The sequence below is a fragment of the Prionailurus viverrinus genome, unplaced genomic scaffold (genome assembly GCF_022837055.1).
Source record: "Prionailurus viverrinus isolate Anna unplaced genomic scaffold, UM_Priviv_1.0 scaffold_33, whole genome shotgun sequence".
NCBI lineage: Eukaryota > Metazoa > Chordata > Mammalia > Carnivora > Felidae > Prionailurus > Prionailurus viverrinus.
In genome coordinates this window covers 7219316-7235398 of record NW_025927604.1, presented here as the reverse complement: position 1 = coordinate 7235398, position 16083 = coordinate 7219316, and the positions used below count along the sequence as shown (strand labels likewise).

Genomic DNA, 16083 nt, shown 5'->3' with positions numbered 1-16083 from the left:
GTGTCTTCTGAGTCCTGAACAAACTCCTTATCCTGGCTTTTAAGGCTTGACTCTTCAGAAACCTGTCCCTCCAGTTTCGCCCACAGACCTACCCGTATTCTCTGAACAACAATATTGGGGCGTGTGAAATGACAAGAACGAGGTATCGTGACAACCGGAGAACCGTGATTGAAAACTAAGACCCTTCCCACAAATCCAGGCTCGGGCCCAGCAGGGCTGGGGGCTGTCTGCAAGACGCACTTTCTCACCTGCCGGGGCTCACAGGGCTCCCTCCGCTTTAACGGCTCCTTCCGCATCCGGGGCTTCACTGAGCCCTGCGCGTTCTGGAAGGCTCCAGGAGACCCCAGTCTCCGTGGAATTCCAGTGGGCTCGATTGGCCGTGGGGGAGGTGTGCGGGCGCCACCTCGTGGCCGCGAGCCCTCATTGCACCAAATGTAGACCCTTGACCCACCAATGGGCTGATCCTAAAGGTTGGCGGCCCAGGACCTTGGGTGGGAAGACCCACGCTGCCAGCCCGCCTGTCCCGACACCCCACCCCTGCCAGGACAGCCCACTGGGGGGTGCCCAGGGCCTCCTTCCAGGCAAAGACGGTTTTCGCCCTTGGAAGGGGAAGGTCCCGGTTGTCCTGTTCCTACATTGTTATGTACGACTCTCCCTCCTCTTTCTCCCCACAGGGTCTCACTAACTCTGAGGCCACCCAGTGGGGCTGGGCAGAACGCTGCCCTGCTGGGGTGCAGTGTGGTGTGGCGGATGAGGGTGAGCTTGGGGGCCACGGAGGCCTGAGGTGACCAGCTCTGCCATCGTGGGCACACCGCTTGACCTCTTGGGGCCTCGGGTTTTCATCTTTTTAAAAAAGGAGATAATTGGGGCGCCTGGGTGGCTCCGTCGGTTGAGCGTCCGGCTTCAGCTCAGGTCATGATCTCACGGTCCGTGAGTTCGAGCCCGGCATCGGGCTCTGGGCTGACGGCTCGGAGCCTGGAGCCTGCTTCCGATTCTGTGTCTCCCCCTCTCTCTGCCCCTCCCCTGCTCATGCTCTGTCTCTCTCTCAAAAATAAATAAAAACATTTTAAAAAATAATTTGAAAGAAGAAGATAATTATGTATGCCCTAAGAATTGGGTATATGGATGTAAACTCTGGGTGCCTAATAGTTGCTAAAAATGGCAGCTGTTAACACTATGAACTTGAATGGCAGCCTTGCACCTTCTCCAAGGGGGCACCGCCCTCCGTGGGCGCCCTCATCACTGATGTGCTCGCCGCCCTTCCCAGCCGGGGAGATAGTCAGCGGCAGGTACAAGGTCACCTTCCACAGAGCCAGGCACCCGTGTCAGAGGCACGTCCCGCCATGGGAGCTGTTAGACCAGCACCAAACGGATGAGAAGTTCGCCTGCGGGTCTCCTAAGAGATGGTCAGTGAGTGCGGAAGTGGGGCGGCCGGGACTCCCCAGGAGGACTTGCGTGTTGAGGTGCCACCCAAGGGACCAGGGCACTGTACCGCCACTGGGAGACAACTCCAGGAAATCCCCCTGCATCCATGGAGTTCACCAGCTGGAGTCCACGAAGATTGGCTGGAAGGGCTCACGGGTCTGCGTGGGCTCCAGGCAAAAGTGACCGGGGATTCATTCCAGAACAGTCTGGAAAAAAAAGGAGACCCACTTCCAGTCTGCTCTCCGCATCTCTCCGAAGAGCCTTCTGCCTCCATCTGGAAGAGGAGGCAGTGTAGGGGGGTGGGGGGGGACAGAAACCTACTGGGCCACAGGGCTCTCCGGCCTCAAAGGCCATAGTAGTTTTACCACAGGGTTCACTGGGATGGCTGGGCCAAGCCAGGTCTCTGGAGAAAGGGGGTCCCCTGGCGCGTGAGGCCACACGCCACCTTCGTCGTGGTACCTTTGCCATGGCGCCCAGACATTCCCGGGAAGCCTCGACAGGCCGCTGGGCTGTGGCTTCAGACGCATCCTCGGGGCAGAGAGCGCAGTCTTTCCTACCAGGAGGAGGGCCACACGTGGCCGGCCTCCCTGGGGACGCTGCCCTCAGACTAAGGCCACTGGGAGACCACCACAGCGTGCGCCAGCTGCCTTGCCAAGCACCAGGCCGCCCAGATACCCTTTTCTGCGGGATCATTTCCAGAACCTTCCACGGGGCAAGAGTGAGGCCTCGTCTAGGCAGTAGCCATGGCAGCGTTGGGGGCACCGTCTCAGAGTGCCTCTGGGCCTCCATCAGGATGGGGTGGGGAAGGCCCTCGGCCCCCCAGCCCTTCTGCCCCCCCGACCCCCAGGCACTGCTCCTGCTGATGCCTGGATTGTTCCCACTTAGACTTCACTGGAACCATCCCTGCAGGAGGAATTGCCTTCCCTTTCCTTCGCCCGAGCTTCATTCACCGCCAGAAATATTCACCAGTCCCTTGACTCCACGCTAGGCCCTGCGCTGAGGTACAGTGACGATGGAGAACGCACACAAGTAAACAGACACCCTCCTTGGCTTGGCGGAACCCCACTTCCTCCAGAACACCTTCCCTGCCCACTCGTGTAGTTGGCTGGTTTGAGAACAGGGAGGCACCAGCACCCAGCGGCACCTACAGGTGGACTAGACCTCTCACTGCCGCCTCCACGGGCAGGGCGCACGAGAAACTTCTCTGGGGTCTGATCCGAAGCCCCCTCCGCCGGTTTCCGTCCTGGTGGCTGAGGCAGGCAAAAGGCCCCGCGAGTGTGGTCAGTACCTTCTCTGAGCTCTTGGGCCATGAGATCCTTGCGGCCTCACTGCCAGGCACCTGAGGGAGAAGCCTGACCTGCCATCCCTCCCCCAGGACAAGCGGGAAGGGGATGACTTGCCACACTGAGGCCCGGCCACCACGTGAGGCCCGATCTGGATGCTGCCGGTACAGTTACAAACAGTAACAGCGGGACAGGAGCAGCAAACATTAATAAGGACACAGGCAGAGCATCTGCCCCGAACAGGCCGGACACACACGAGACAGAAACTGAGCTCGGAGGGGTCAAATGACTTGCCCACGGTCACACAGCTGATGGGGGCCGATGCCTGGTTTCCTAATAGGTCTGCCCGCTCCCTCTGGCCAACCTCAGGGCTTCTTATATTTTTTGAAGTCGGGGGGGGGGGGTGTGGTGTTAGTTTCCTGAAGCTACTGTCATAAGGTTCCACAGACCAGGCGGCTTAAAACAGCAGAAATGTACCCCTTGCAGTGCTGGAGGCTGGACCACCCAAATCCAGGTGTCTGTCCGACATGTTTCCTCGGAGACTGGGCAGAACCCCTTTTTTGCCTCTTGCCAGCTGCTGGCCGTCAATCCTTGGCACTCCGTGGCCTGTAACTGTGTCATTCCAGTCCCTGCCATTCTCTGTGTGTGTCACTGTCTTCACATGGCATTTTCTCTTCTTATAAGGCCACCAGTCATACTGGATTAAGGGCCCACCTTAACGGCCTCACCTTAAACTGGACTACATCTGCCAAGACCCTACTATTCCAAATAAGGTCACATTCACAGGGTAAGAACCTGTCTTTCGGGAGCAGGGGGGCACGACTCAACCCATAATAGGGAAGAAACTCTGCTGGGGTGAGATGGGGCCAGGAGTTCCAGATGTGGAGTTTCTTTGAAGCCCCAGTTTTTAATCTTAAAAATTACTATCTGTTTAACACTATTCTCTGTTACAAATTCATGTTTGTTTTAATATGAAATAGTATTTCTTCAGATCTTTTGACCCTTTGGAGGGGGGACACGTTTATCCTATGGCTTCATGAGCCTTCAATACATTTCTGGAACTTTCTCAAGTGAATCTGTGGCCCAGTTGGAAAAGTATAAACCAACCTAAATTCACTTAGTTCCCATAAGAACCCAGGGAGGCAGGTATATTTAACACCAGAGGAAACTGGCTCATCGGTGGTTAATGAGCTGCCAAAGTCACATCCTAATAGATGGGGGGCCAGGACCAGAATTTGGTGCTTCTGGCTGCCTGATCAGCTTTGCAACTATAAACATGTGACCAAGGGGAGAAGAGGGAAAGAGAGAGAGAGCGCGTGTGCCCTCCCAACATTTGGGGAGGGGGATTTGGGTACCTGTTGTGAAAATCAATGACACGACTTCTGAGACATTCACACGGTTTTCTGCGTGGCAAAACCCGTAACGTTTTCATTAAGACAGAAGAGAAAATCCACTCCCACCACATTCAAATGTTATATTCCTAAATATTCACGTTAGACGTGCCCTTTAAGGTTTCTAGGGGAAAAGGAGGGGGCGAACTGTTATTTATTCTGCTTGTCACTTGGCGGTTGCTTAAAAGGTCATGAAGTGGGGCTCTTGGGAAGGGGGGGTCTCCGGTCACTACCAAGAGCGTCTCTAAGTAAAGTTCCTCATGAGAGCGGCGTCACCACTGCCTTAACCCATTCCCCCCCATCCCCCCGGGTCACCCAGTCACCCACCCCTCCGTCCACGCAGCAAGCCTCCTCTGGGCATCTAGCTGCACCAGGAGAGTCACCACCGAACGACACACAGTCCTGCCGCTAGGAAGCGCATACATAAGGGAAACCAGCGTCCTCGTGCCCCAGAGAGGAGCGGCCGTGAACCCCGAGAGGCTCGGGAAACTGCGAAGTCAGCGTGTGGGTGAGGCTGCGTGTGCGTGTACGCGTGCGCGCATGCGCGTGTGAGTGGGCGTGAGCCCCACCCCCGCCCCCACGCCCATTAGCCGCAGAGCGGCCTGTCTGCTCAGTTTCACCGTGGTGCCCGGCCGCTCCCATAATCCGCTTCCTTGGGGTGGGTGAAGCCAGGACACCTGCTGCGGACGTGAGCACCTGCCGGGTTGCCCTGCGCCTTTCCCAAGCCAGCCCCCCGGGGGAATCCGGGCTGGGACACCTGCACACCCCGTCCCCTCCCCCGGGGTTGGGCAGCCTAGTCTTCCTCAGCGTCGCCAAGCTGGGCCCCGGGGACTCTGTGTCCATTTTTTCTTGGCTCCCAGAAGCCAGCGACCTTTGCCTGGGGGTTGTGTGAGCCCCTGGTTTTCACCCGCGGATCCTAAGGGTTGTCCAGGCAGGATTCGCTAGAGGAAGGAGATAGTTAAGGCGACCCCCATTGTGGGTGGATCAGGGTGAGTCTGTGGCCTGCGTGGGAGGCTTTGTTTCTTAGTTACGCTGTTTCTTGGGTGAGGGAACATCGGCTACAGTTTCTGAGCATCTTTGTGCAAGGTGCTGTGTTCCTCACTACAGACCGCCGTTGCTAATCCCCTGAACAAGAATTGCACGGCAGGAATTGCTTGTTTTATTTTGCAGAGAGGTTGAGTTCACTTGCTCAGTGTCTCCCAGCCGGGACGTGGCGGGGCAGGACTGCCTGCTGTATCCTGTGGCCTCTTGGTGACGTCAGCTCCTCGGTCCTGTCCTGGGAGAGGACCTCAGGAGGCAGAGCCGAGGGTCTCATGCAGCAGCCCGTGTCGTGTGTCAGTGAGAGAAACCACAAGGAAACCGCAGGGGCCACAGTGCCCCAAAGTTCTCCCAGCTGCCTTGTCGGCGTTCCCGAGACTTCTGCGCTTGAACCTCCTTGGAGGGCCCACCCTCCGGGCCCCCAGCGCTGGCACCAAAACTGGCACAGACCTGTCCCGCGTAGAAACAGCTTCCCTGGTCCAGGTGGTCCAGGATCTCTGAGACCTCATCACTATTGTGACTCTGTGGTTCCCGGGGAGGGACCTGAGGCCCAGAGGGGATCCCAGAGCTGCCCAAGGTCACCCCACAGGTAAAGACTGCATGTTTGAGGTGGACATGAGACGATGACAGGGACATTGGTGAGTGTCTGAAATTGAGATGTCGCCTGCATATCAGCCCCATGGCTGGTTGTCTGGGGTCACATCCCATCCGATGCCACCTGCGGGAGTGTGGCAACTCTTACGGCAGAAGGAATAATAGAGCAATAGTAAAAATCCCTGCCACTTTCAAGGTCCCCTCCGTGCGGTAGTTATGCTGAGCACTTAGCCTGTATGGATTATCTTTGATCTGCAGGATAACCCTGCAGGCAGGTGTTCTCATTTCCCAGTTGAGGACCTGATGGAGGCAGAGAGGTTATTGACCTGAAACCACACAGTGTGTGTGTGTGGGGGGGGGGGGGGGGGGAGGACTGATCCTAAATTCAAACATTTTTGATGTTTATTTATTTTTGAGAGAGAGAGACCGAGCGCGAGCAGGGGAGGAACAGAGAGAGGGAGACACAGAATCGGAAGCAGGCTCCAGGCTCCGAGCTGTCAGCACAAAGCCCCACGCGGGACTTGAACCCACAAACCGTGAGATGATGACCTGAGCCGAAGTCGGACGCCTAACCGACTGAGCCACCCAGGCGCCCCACTGGTCCCAAATCCAAGTCTTCTTGCCTGACCCCCAAAGCTTTTCAGTAGCACCCCCTGACTTTCTAGAAGCTAGCCACGTGATTAGAAATGTGCTTTTACATGTGATTATTTGTGTATTCTCTTCTACCAGACAATAGGCTGAGCCAAGGGAAGAGGTTGTCGCCCATGTCAGGCAGACAGGGAGCAGCAAGTGATTGCCAGGCCGGGAATGGATGTGGGCTCGGGGCATGTGGGACGAGAAGGAGGCTCTGAGGGTGCAGGGCACTTACACAGTGAAGGATGGGGTGGGGAAGGTGTGCCATTGCGGTAACATTAGTGATCAGACCAACTTGGGCAACGCCCTGGAAGCCAGGGGGCACTGAGGTTAAAGGTCCCCAGAGATCAGGGAAACTAAGGTATGGTTCTTGTGAAACCCCAAAGGCAGCTTTCTACCCACGTATCTATGCACTCGACACATCATTCTAGAACAGCTACTTGCGCCAAGCGCTGTGGCATGGGTCTATATGCCTATCTTGTTGGGGGGCTGGGCTGGGACCTAGGAGATGGAGTGTGGTGTTCACTGGAGGCTTTTCAGAATGGGGACAGCAAGGAGGTGGGGGCGGGCTGGACCTACGGAGGGAAGCGAAGGGACAGTCTCGTGGAGAAGAGAAGCCGTCAAATGAGCTCCTGGTAAGGTGCTGCTGGGCTGTAACAGGGGCCAGAATAGATCATCTCACTGCTGTCAGAAGTACCCCAATTTAAAAGAGAAGGTGGCCCCCTGAGAAGAGGAAGTGACATGCATAAAGAAGTAAGCATGTGGGATCAGGGATGATGGCCTTGGTGGCCATAGCTCTTGAGCCCTTAGGGAGCACTTCAGCTCTTTGAGATCCAAGCCACAGTGACGGGGTTGTGCTCACTCCAGCTGAGTTGGCTCAGAGGGAAGTTTCTGGATCACCAGCTAGTCACTGGCCAAGGGCCACCCTGGGGACTGAGGGAATGCCCATCAAGTGGCTTCGGGAGCCCAAGGCCGGTGCTCCCAGGTGAGCTGCTGGGCAAGCCCTGGGAAGCACAAGGAGCAGACGCCCGGGAGGGGCATCCAGAAGGAGTCCAGGGGACCCGGGGCATCTGTGTGGAACCTGGATGGCATCTGCTAGAGGGGGCGAAGCAGAGGGAGGGGCCAAGGGCTGGCCAGGTTGATCCTGGGACCTGGACGTGCTCCCAGTCTGTCCCCCCTCCCCCCTGTTGCCCTCCCAGCCCGTTTCCAAGCCTGGGCCTCTTGGGCTCAGTTTTCTCCAGAGACTCTTTCCATGGCCTCCCGTGGACAGGAGGGGATGTCTCCTCGCTACATGGCAGGGGATACTCACTGGGGGTCCAGCTCCCCGAATAAAGACTTTCCACCACTCCCTTCTTTCCCATACCAGGCTTCTGTGGTTCCACCCGCTCCAAGTGCTTTGAGAGTCGTCAGCTGTTCTGTGGAGTACCCTTGACCTTGTCGCTCCCGTCTTCCTCTGCAGGCCCTTATGTGAAACTTCGGTGCTATTACATCAGTCATCTTGCCTCCATTTGCTTCCAAACAGTGCGTGAACTCTCACTTGCTGTTGTCTCTGTCTTTGCGGCCCCGTCATCCTCCAGGGGCAGGGAAACCGTGGGTGATACAACGACCCAATCTGTCATTGCACGGGGAACCAGTGCTCCAGCTCTCCTCCCATCAGCCTGCCTGGGACCGATGCCCAGCCCGGTCATCGGAGGCAGGACTGGAGTTGGGCTTTGGAGCCAAGGTTCTGAATCAAGCAGAGGCAGGGCTTGAGTGAGAAGTCAGGGTGCAGGGCAGAGCTCCAGGTGACTGCCAGGCCAGGCTGAGAAGTAGGTATGACAGTCTGGCCAGGACAGAGCACACAGAAACTGGGGCTCTGACGAGGGCAGGGTGAGCTGGTGGGGCTGCCCTCCGAGGCCAGGCCTCAGGCTGTCCCGTCAGGGCACATCCTGGATGAGCGAGCCTGAGGAAGCAGGAGGGAGGTAGTGAGTAGTGAACCTCCAGCCCTGCAGGAGCAGAAGGAAGGGAGAGAAGACAGGAGAGACGGAGGTGTGGGAGGGACTCGGTGGGCACGGCAGGCAGTGTCCTGGCACCAAAGCAGCAGAAGCCGTGCCTCCCTGGGTCGGGGCTGAGGGTGTGCTCTGCTTTGGAGCAGAAGCTGTTTGTCCACGGCCCTCCATGATGGCTCCTGGTCAAGGTGGGTTGTTGGCCCTGCAACCCAAGGTGAGGCTAAGCAAAGGTCCTGGGGTTGGGGAGGAGAGGCCGGTGGGCATAGGGTCATGTAACAGGAAGGAAAGGAGACAGACAGTCCAAGGCTCGAGGGAGTGTCACTCTGGAGGAAGCCACCCAGTGGCAAATGGTTAAAAATCATGGCGGCCTTTCCTTGGGGGAGCCTAGAGACCAGGGGGCTCTGTCCCTTGGGGGAGACTCTTGGAGGAGAGCCGATTTATTCAAAGTTCCATTAAGATTCATCTCTGACTGCACCGTAGCAGTAAGAGGCAGCCTGTGTGGCACACGCCTGGACCCTCTACAAAACCCATCTTTAAACTCATCCTGTGGTGGGAAGGAATATTCAGCAAGAGCCAATGTGGGCGGGTCAGGGAGGGCCGGTGCCCAGCCGGAACAGACAGGCATGCTTCCCTCCCAGACAGGCTACTGCAGCGGCCAGGGTGCCAGTCTTGTGGGCTCAGAAACAGACTTGTCAACTTGCCAGGATGGACCCGTCTCTCCGAGAAGGAGTCATCCTGACCCAGTTCACATGACTGATGTATAAAATGTCAACATAGCTTTTCCTAGTGAGACACGAACGTCGTGAAGACCAACTTTCTGCCTCAGTGTGATTAGTGCATTTGTGTTTCTAGGAAACAGAAGTTCACTTGGTGAAAATGGAATCAGAATGTGGGAGTTGGACCACTTAGATATTTAATGGCATGAGGCTGTTACGGCCCATATCGTCACCTCCTTGATGGGATGCCTTTGCCAGCAGCCAGATAACCTCGATTTGCATTAACTAAGCTCCTTGGACTGTATTTGAGGGATGTCGCCAGCCTTGGTTTCCATGCTCGAACAAGCTCTTAGCCCTACAGATGAGCACTTAAAAAAAAAAAAAATAGCATTAAAAAAAATTCCATCAGGGGTGCCTGGATGGTTCAGTCGGTTGAGCGTCTGACTTCAGCTCAGGTCATGATCTCACGGTCTGTGGGTTTGAGCCCCGCGTCGGGCTCAGTGCTGACGGCTCAGAGCCTGGAGCCTGTTTCGGATTCTGTGTCTCCCTCTCTCTCTGCCCCTTCCCCGTTCATGCTCTGTCTCTCTCTGTCTCAAAAATAAATAAATATTTTAAAAAAATTAAAAAAAAAACTCCATCAAAGGAGAAAAATCGCTCGTTCTGTCGTATCGGGTTTTTTGATTACAAGAGGTGAAACTTAAGTTAACTTCAGCAAACGTTAATTTATCGGAAAGAAATGTGAGAGACGGTGTCTGGGTTTTCCGGAGACACAGAGACTGAGGCTGAGAGAGATTTATTTTAAGCAGTTGCCTCGGCGGCTATGAGGGTTGGCAAGTTCAATATTTGCAGGGCAGGCTGGCAGCCTGGAGACTCAGGCAGGACTCCTATGTGGCAGTCTTGGGGAGGATGCCTTCAATATATCTGGTTCTTCTCACATTTTCAGTTCTGGAGGCCAGAAGTTCAAGGTCAGGGTGTCAGCAGGCCTGGTTCCTTCGGAGGGCTGTGAGGGTGAGTACGTTCCGGGTGTCTCTCCTTGGTTAATAGATGCTGTCTTCCTGTTCATGTGGGGTTCTCCCTATCTGTGTGCCTGTGTCCTCTGCCAGGGCCCCATTCCCAAATAAGCTTGTATCCTGAGGTACTGGGGGTTCGGACTTAAATACATGAGTTGGGGGGAACGCAATTCAGCCCATAACAAGACTAAGTTCAGAGGCGAGGAGAGAACCAGGCTTGGGCGTGGCCAACAGCCAAAGCAGTTCTAGAGGCTTTGCAGCAGGAATTGCAGGATCTGACCCGGAGCCTGCACACTCGGGGCCGGCAGCTGCCTCTTAGCTTCCCCAGAGGACTGGCCCCCTACGTCCACTTGCTGTGTCTGTCCCTCATTCAAACTTCAAATTCTAGGGAGGAGCAGTTGACCGGCCCGCTTGAGTCACGAGCCTGTCCCTTAGCCAGGCAGTGGGGCGGAGGGGGAGGGGCAGGCCAGCTGTGGTCCCACCGGGACGCGCCGTGGGAGGAGGGGTCACTCCGATCTTACATGCTGGGGAGCTGTTAGGAAGAGGAAATGGAGGCAGATAGCACATAGGTCCAGCCCTATCTCTTTTCAGAGGCGGTCACCCCTCTGCTGAGGTCCGAGCCTACTGATTTCATGGCCTGATTCTCAGGTTTCACAGAGGTGGACTGTGAGCCTCAGAGGCATTCGAGATGCCTGTGGTTTGAGCTGGCCAGAGGCCTGGCTGGGAGCCAGGAGGCCCAGGTGTCCTGGATGTCCTCCGGTCAAGCCCTGGGCCCGGGCCAGCCCTCTCTTCCAGGAAACACTTGGCCAGGTGAGTTCTACGCGCCCGGTCTGAATGCCTATACTTGCAGTGTGTGCGTGGAGAAGGCTCTGGGCTTGGCCTCCTGGGTTGCTATAGCTCGCGACTCCCCCTTTCCTAATCTCCTCCTAAAAAACTGGTGTCGGGAGGGAGCTGAGGCTGTATTTCAGGGCGGCTGACACAGCGAATGCACCTGACTGTCAGCGCTTGTCTGCCAGGACCCGGGAAGAACCCGCCGGCATCCCTTCCGGGTACGTGGGCCATCCACCTGCGGGCCCAGGCCAGGCCTCCTGTGAGGCCAGCCCCCTGTGCCGCCCAGACTCCCTTCCTGTCTTTGATGGGGAAATGTAGAGCTTTTCTGCACCCAGCCCACCACCACACAGACTTCGCCGGGGACAAGAGAGGACTGTGCGGCACAGAGGTAAGGCCGAGGCCTCCCCCAGCCCTGGGCATGCCCCTGCCCCCGTCCCTACAGCCCAGCCTTTGCTCACAGAGGACTCTGCCTGTGGCCAGCTTGCCATGCAGCATCTCTGGGCACAGCCACTGAAGCCCAGGGTCTGATGGGCCACAGGGTCTGGGACTGTCAGAGGAATCACAGAGGCAGAGGTGTCTGAGCTATAGGAAACGTCAGTTAGGAGATGAGGCTCAGAGAAGAGTCAGTACTTCTCAGCTGGCAGTAACCAGATGCCAGGCTGGTTCCCAGTCACTGACTTCTGCTGCCTGAATGTTTCTCAAACAGGGTCCCCCTGGGACCGTTTGGGTGCTCAAGAATTCTTTTTTTTTTTTTTTAATGTTTATTTATTTTTGAGAAAGAGAGAGAGAGAGAGAGAGAGACAGAGCACGAGCAGGGGAGGGGCAGAGAGAGAAGGAGACACAGAATCCGAAGCAGGCTGCAGGCTCCAAGCTGTCAGCACAGAGCCCCACATGGGGCTCGAACCCGTGAACTGTGTGATCGTGACCTGAGCCGAAGTCAGACGCTCGACTGACTGAGCCACCCAGGCGCCCCAAGAATTCTTTATAAAGAATCTTAACTGGAGCATTTGTAATCCAAGCAAAATCTGAAAAGAATTGTCACGGGCATGGTCTCGACCATCCCGACAAAGCTCTTATAACTGGGGACTGCCGTGGACTGTCAGGGCCCACCCTGCTTCGAGGACACTCACCATGTGGGGCTGTTTGAACGACTGCAGGCTGATGAAGAACTGAGAGAAGCCAGATGACATCATGGCCCAAGGGAGGCCAGCAGGGAGGGGAGGAGAGGGGCAGGTCCCTGCCGGAGTGGGGCGGGGGCTGTGGCTCTGGTGGCTCCGAGGCCTGTGGGTTCCGGACAGCCTCTGGTAGCTTCTGAGCATGTAGCTTCTCTGACACAACCCTATGACTCACGTCTCATCCTGGCTCAGCTACTGGAGCCCCAAGCCAGAGGCAGAATTTTCTAGGCTGTGTGGCAACAAGATCAGCTATCCTGAGAAAATTGGCCGGTGCTGAGGTTGGGGGCGGGGGTTGCAGCAGAAATGGGGAGGCTCTGAGTCATCCCAGGGCGGCAGGAGAGCTGGGTCCTGGGACTGGAAGGGTCACAAAGAAGAAACTGCCCCCCCCCCCCCAAACACACACAGCACTCTCCATCCGGGTCTTTAAGATTTCTGTGCCTCCAAGTGTCTCAGTTGTGTATGAGCTACTCTCTCCCTACTCACGGAGAGGCACCTAACACAGGGTTCTTCATTCGCTCCCTGAGGACAGCCTCGTGGGGAGGGGCTGAGCCAGGCAGGTGCCAGGACGCCCATGGCAGTCCTTTGTGCCCTGTGTGGAACTGGACTCCTCTGGGACAGGTGGATGTCCTCCCGTGGCGCATTGGGTCTCTGCGATGTTGGTCATGGGTTGTGTTTGGGCCTCTGAGAAGCCACGCTCTGCCCTGCCCTGGAGGTGTTGACAGAGTGGCCTGGAAATCTGGGTCAGCAACGGGCAAGTCCCTACAGGTGGGCCCCAGTGCCAGGAGAGACAGGCCTGGCTCTAACAAAGCTATGAGCTCAGCTGGGGACCGAGAACCCACTGTTATGACACATCTCATTTCCGTGCCCGCCCAGAAACCCTTTCTGAGGAGGCAGCGTGGCATAAGGAGAGGACGGGAGCTCGGTAGTCACCCAGGTTCTGGACCCGGCTTGCAAGTCTGACTGTGGGTCGTCACAGCCAGAGGGTGCCCTACGATGCCCCCACTCCCTGGGGTTTGGATTGGGGCATCTTAGGGTCCCCTCTGGCTGACCCTTTGGCCGCTGATTTCCTCTGGAGCTGGCTGGCTGGTCCTGCAGCGGAACAGAGATGAAAGAATAAACCCTCACAGTTATCAAAATCCTTATCCCCAGCCTTCCCAGGACAGCCTAGACCAAGGCCACAGGTCCCCTAGGGTCACTGCTTCAAAAGGGGGACAGGCCCTCAGTCGACTCCATTCGAAGCCAGGCTCCAAGAAGCTTAAGAAAGGGTTAGGTTCTGCAGGCAGTGGGTGTGAAAATTCCTTTGCTGCAGATGCTCTGAACAATTCATGAATTTTTCTCTCATTTATACATTTACCCATCCATTCATTTCTCCTGCTCATCCGTTCATGAACAGATCAGACTCAGCTGATGCCCTCGAGCGGCTGCAGCAGCTTCTAGGCTAGAGGAAGAGTGATGGTCCCAGTCCATCCAGTCCCAGGCAGCCCCACAGACCTGGGCTTGAGGCATCATCCACGAGGGGGCAGGAGGCCTGATGGGGACAGAAGGACAGCCCTGCACTGAGGGTCCCAAATCCCCAGGGAGAGAAACACACAAAAGCTGCGTATTATCATTATTTTCCCATTTCACAGATGAGAAAACTAAGACTGAGAGAGAAAGGTGGGTGGCCCAAAGTCACACAGAGTCCAGATTGACCCAGGAACCTGGAGAGAGTCAAGAGAGGAGGGCAGGAGCAGGGGAGCAGGGAGGGAAGGAAGAGAAAAGGAGGTCTCTGGAGCTCAGGCTGGAATGGGCAGGGGAAGTGCAGAGATGTTCCCCGCCCCAGACTGGCTCCACCTGGCCTTCCTCGGTCCCTTTGCCTGAGGCCTGGACCCTGGGCTCCCAGGCATCCACCCCTCCGGCCCCACCTTGTCCCTGCGGCACAGCCAGCACCCCAGCTGCTGTGCACTCCTGCCCTCTGGTGGCAAGATCTGGAAACGTCACCACCGCACCCCTGGCCTGTCTCGTGGAAACTGGACGCCGGTCAGTTCAGCACCTTCTGTGCCCCAGACACTGAGCTGGAGATCAGAGAAAAAGGGAAATGGCCTTGTTTGTGCGAGCGCATGGTTTAGGGGAGAGGCCAGAGGAGACACAGACCTTGACCATACAATGAGGAAGGGACTTGGCAGGGAGGAGCTTGGGGTGTCACGTGATAGGACTGTTTTAAGACGAGGCAGTCCTGGGGCACCTGGGTGGCTCAGTCGATTGAGCGTCCGACTTTGGCTCAGGGCAAAGCCCTTGTGGCTCGTGAGTTCGAGCCCCGCGTCGGGCTCTGTGCCGACAGTCCCTCTCTCTCTGGCCCTCCCTGCTACGCTGTCTCTCTCTCTCTCTCTCAAAAATAAATAAACATGAAAACAAACACAACAACAACAAAAAAATGAGACAGCCCTAGATCTGTGAGTAGGGGCCTTTCCCAGACGCAGCCCCCGCTCTGGAGGCCCTAGGCTGCCCCTCCGGGGTGGGAAGTGTGCTGCAATACTGGTCTGTCTGAAGCCAGAGTCCCAGAGCTACAGGGGACACCTGAGGGAGGTTTTCAGCCGTGTCTACAGAGGAGCCTCAGGGGTTGTGGGGTGCGTGGGGTGCGTGGGATGGGTCCCACAGCTTCTCACTGTCCTCACCCGGCCTCACACTGGAGAGGCCAAGTAACAAGTCGGTTAAGTGCTGGGTTTTAGAGCCGGACCGCACAGGGCCTTACAGCGTCATGTGACCTTGAACAGGTGTCTCGGGACCTCAGCGTCCCCATCGGATGCTGGTAGAAGACCGTGACCACCTCTGAGGGGTATCGTGAGCACTAAAGACGTGGGCACAGGAGAGGCATGTGGCACAGCGTTGGACACGTGGTGAGTGCCGTGTACTCCGGCCCTTCTTTCTTTTGCAAGGTGTTTCCTCGGTCACTGTCAGGGCAGATGGTGCCCATGGGGGCAGAGGCCCAGGAAGAGGTGTCTCACCCGAGGACACTGTGGGAGCCGTGGCCGCACTGAGCCTGGAGCCCCGGAGCCGGGCACCGTCCATTGAGATCACGCGGGAGCTGGTTGGACACGAAGACTCTCAGGCCCTGCCCCAGACCCACAGACTCGGAATCCGCACTGTAACAGAGCCTGGCTGATCCGTGTGCCCGTTACAGACGCGGGGTGAGCGTGTCTGGGCAACTGCACGGAGGTGGATGAGGAGCTGCGGGTGATGCCAGCCCCCCGGGGCAGCACCTGCGCCTGGCTCTGGAACTCTCGGGGCGTTGGCTCCTGCAGTCAGCCAGGCCTGCGCACGGTCACAGCCGCGCTGGGGAGTGAGTGCTGAGCTGGAAGCAGGCCCCAAGTCCCCTGTGAGCCTAAATCTCCCCGGGGGACGTCAGGAATCTGAGCCAATACGCGAGGAGAAAACTGGAATTGGCCAGGCCGACCTGGGAGCAGCGGGTGGGGAGGGGTGGGGGTGGGGATTCCAGCAAAGGGGGCAGCCTGTACCGATTCCTGAGCTGTGTTTTCAGAGGACAGGGTTTTGCAGACTTTACCCGAACACTGTCAGGGCCCAGGGCAATTGGAAGCCCCTGTGCTCTGTATCTGCACATTCAAAAGTTATAAACCAAAAAACTCACAAACTATTAAATACACTCTGTTCTAGCCTCTTACCTTGATGAATAAGCTTCACCTAGAAGTGCAGGTTCAATTTTAGAATTTTTGGCCTCCTTGGAGTCCGGTTCCAAAACACGACGGTGTGGGGGCGCCTGGGTGGCTCAGTCGGTTGAGCGGCCGGCCGACTTCAGCTCAGGTCATGATCTCACGATTTGTGAGTTCAAGCCCGGCGCCAGGCTCACTGCTTTCAGTGTGGAGCCTGCTTCAGATCTTCTGTCCCTTTCTCTCTGCCCCTCCCCAACTTATTCTCTCACGCTATCTCAAAAATAAATAAAAAGCGTTTTAAAAATTAAAAAAAAAAAAAAAAGACAAAACACAATGGTGTGGGCTGAGCCAG

The 16083-nt window shown here is 56.7% G+C and overlaps 1 protein-coding gene across 1 annotated transcript; it reads left to right on the top strand.

The window, feature by feature from the left end:
* The first annotated feature begins 4721 nt into the window (after window positions 1–4721).
* On the top strand, window positions 4722–15525 carry LOC125158312 (uncharacterized). The gene is made up of 6 exons (XM_047845232.1): window positions 4722–4787; window positions 5270–5726; window positions 10012–10076; window positions 10727–10888; window positions 11095–11297; window positions 14838–15525. Exons 2-6 carry the CDS (start codon window positions 5413–5415, stop codon window positions 14874–14876), a joined length of 783 nt encoding a protein of 260 aa, XP_047701188.1. The 5' UTR covers window positions 4722–4787; window positions 5270–5412; the 3' UTR covers window positions 14877–15525.
* The last annotated feature ends 558 nt before the right edge of the window (window positions 15526–16083 follow it).

What these genes read in the sequence shown, in the direction of transcription:
- LOC125158312 (XM_047845232.1), top strand. Translation starts at nt 5,413, where the DNA reads ATGCAGCAGCCCGTGTCGTGTGTCAGTGAGAGAAACCACAAGGAAACC. An exon ending in TCCTTCGGAGGGCTGTGAGG is followed by an intron (nt 10,077 to 10,726) that starts GTGAGTACGTTC and finishes CCTGATTCTCAG; the next exon opens with GTTTCACAGAGGTGGACTGT. An exon ending in TCCAGGAAACACTTGGCCAG is followed by an intron (nt 10,889 to 11,094) that starts GTGAGTTCTACG and finishes CTTGTCTGCCAG; the next exon opens with GACCCGGGAAGAACCCGCCG.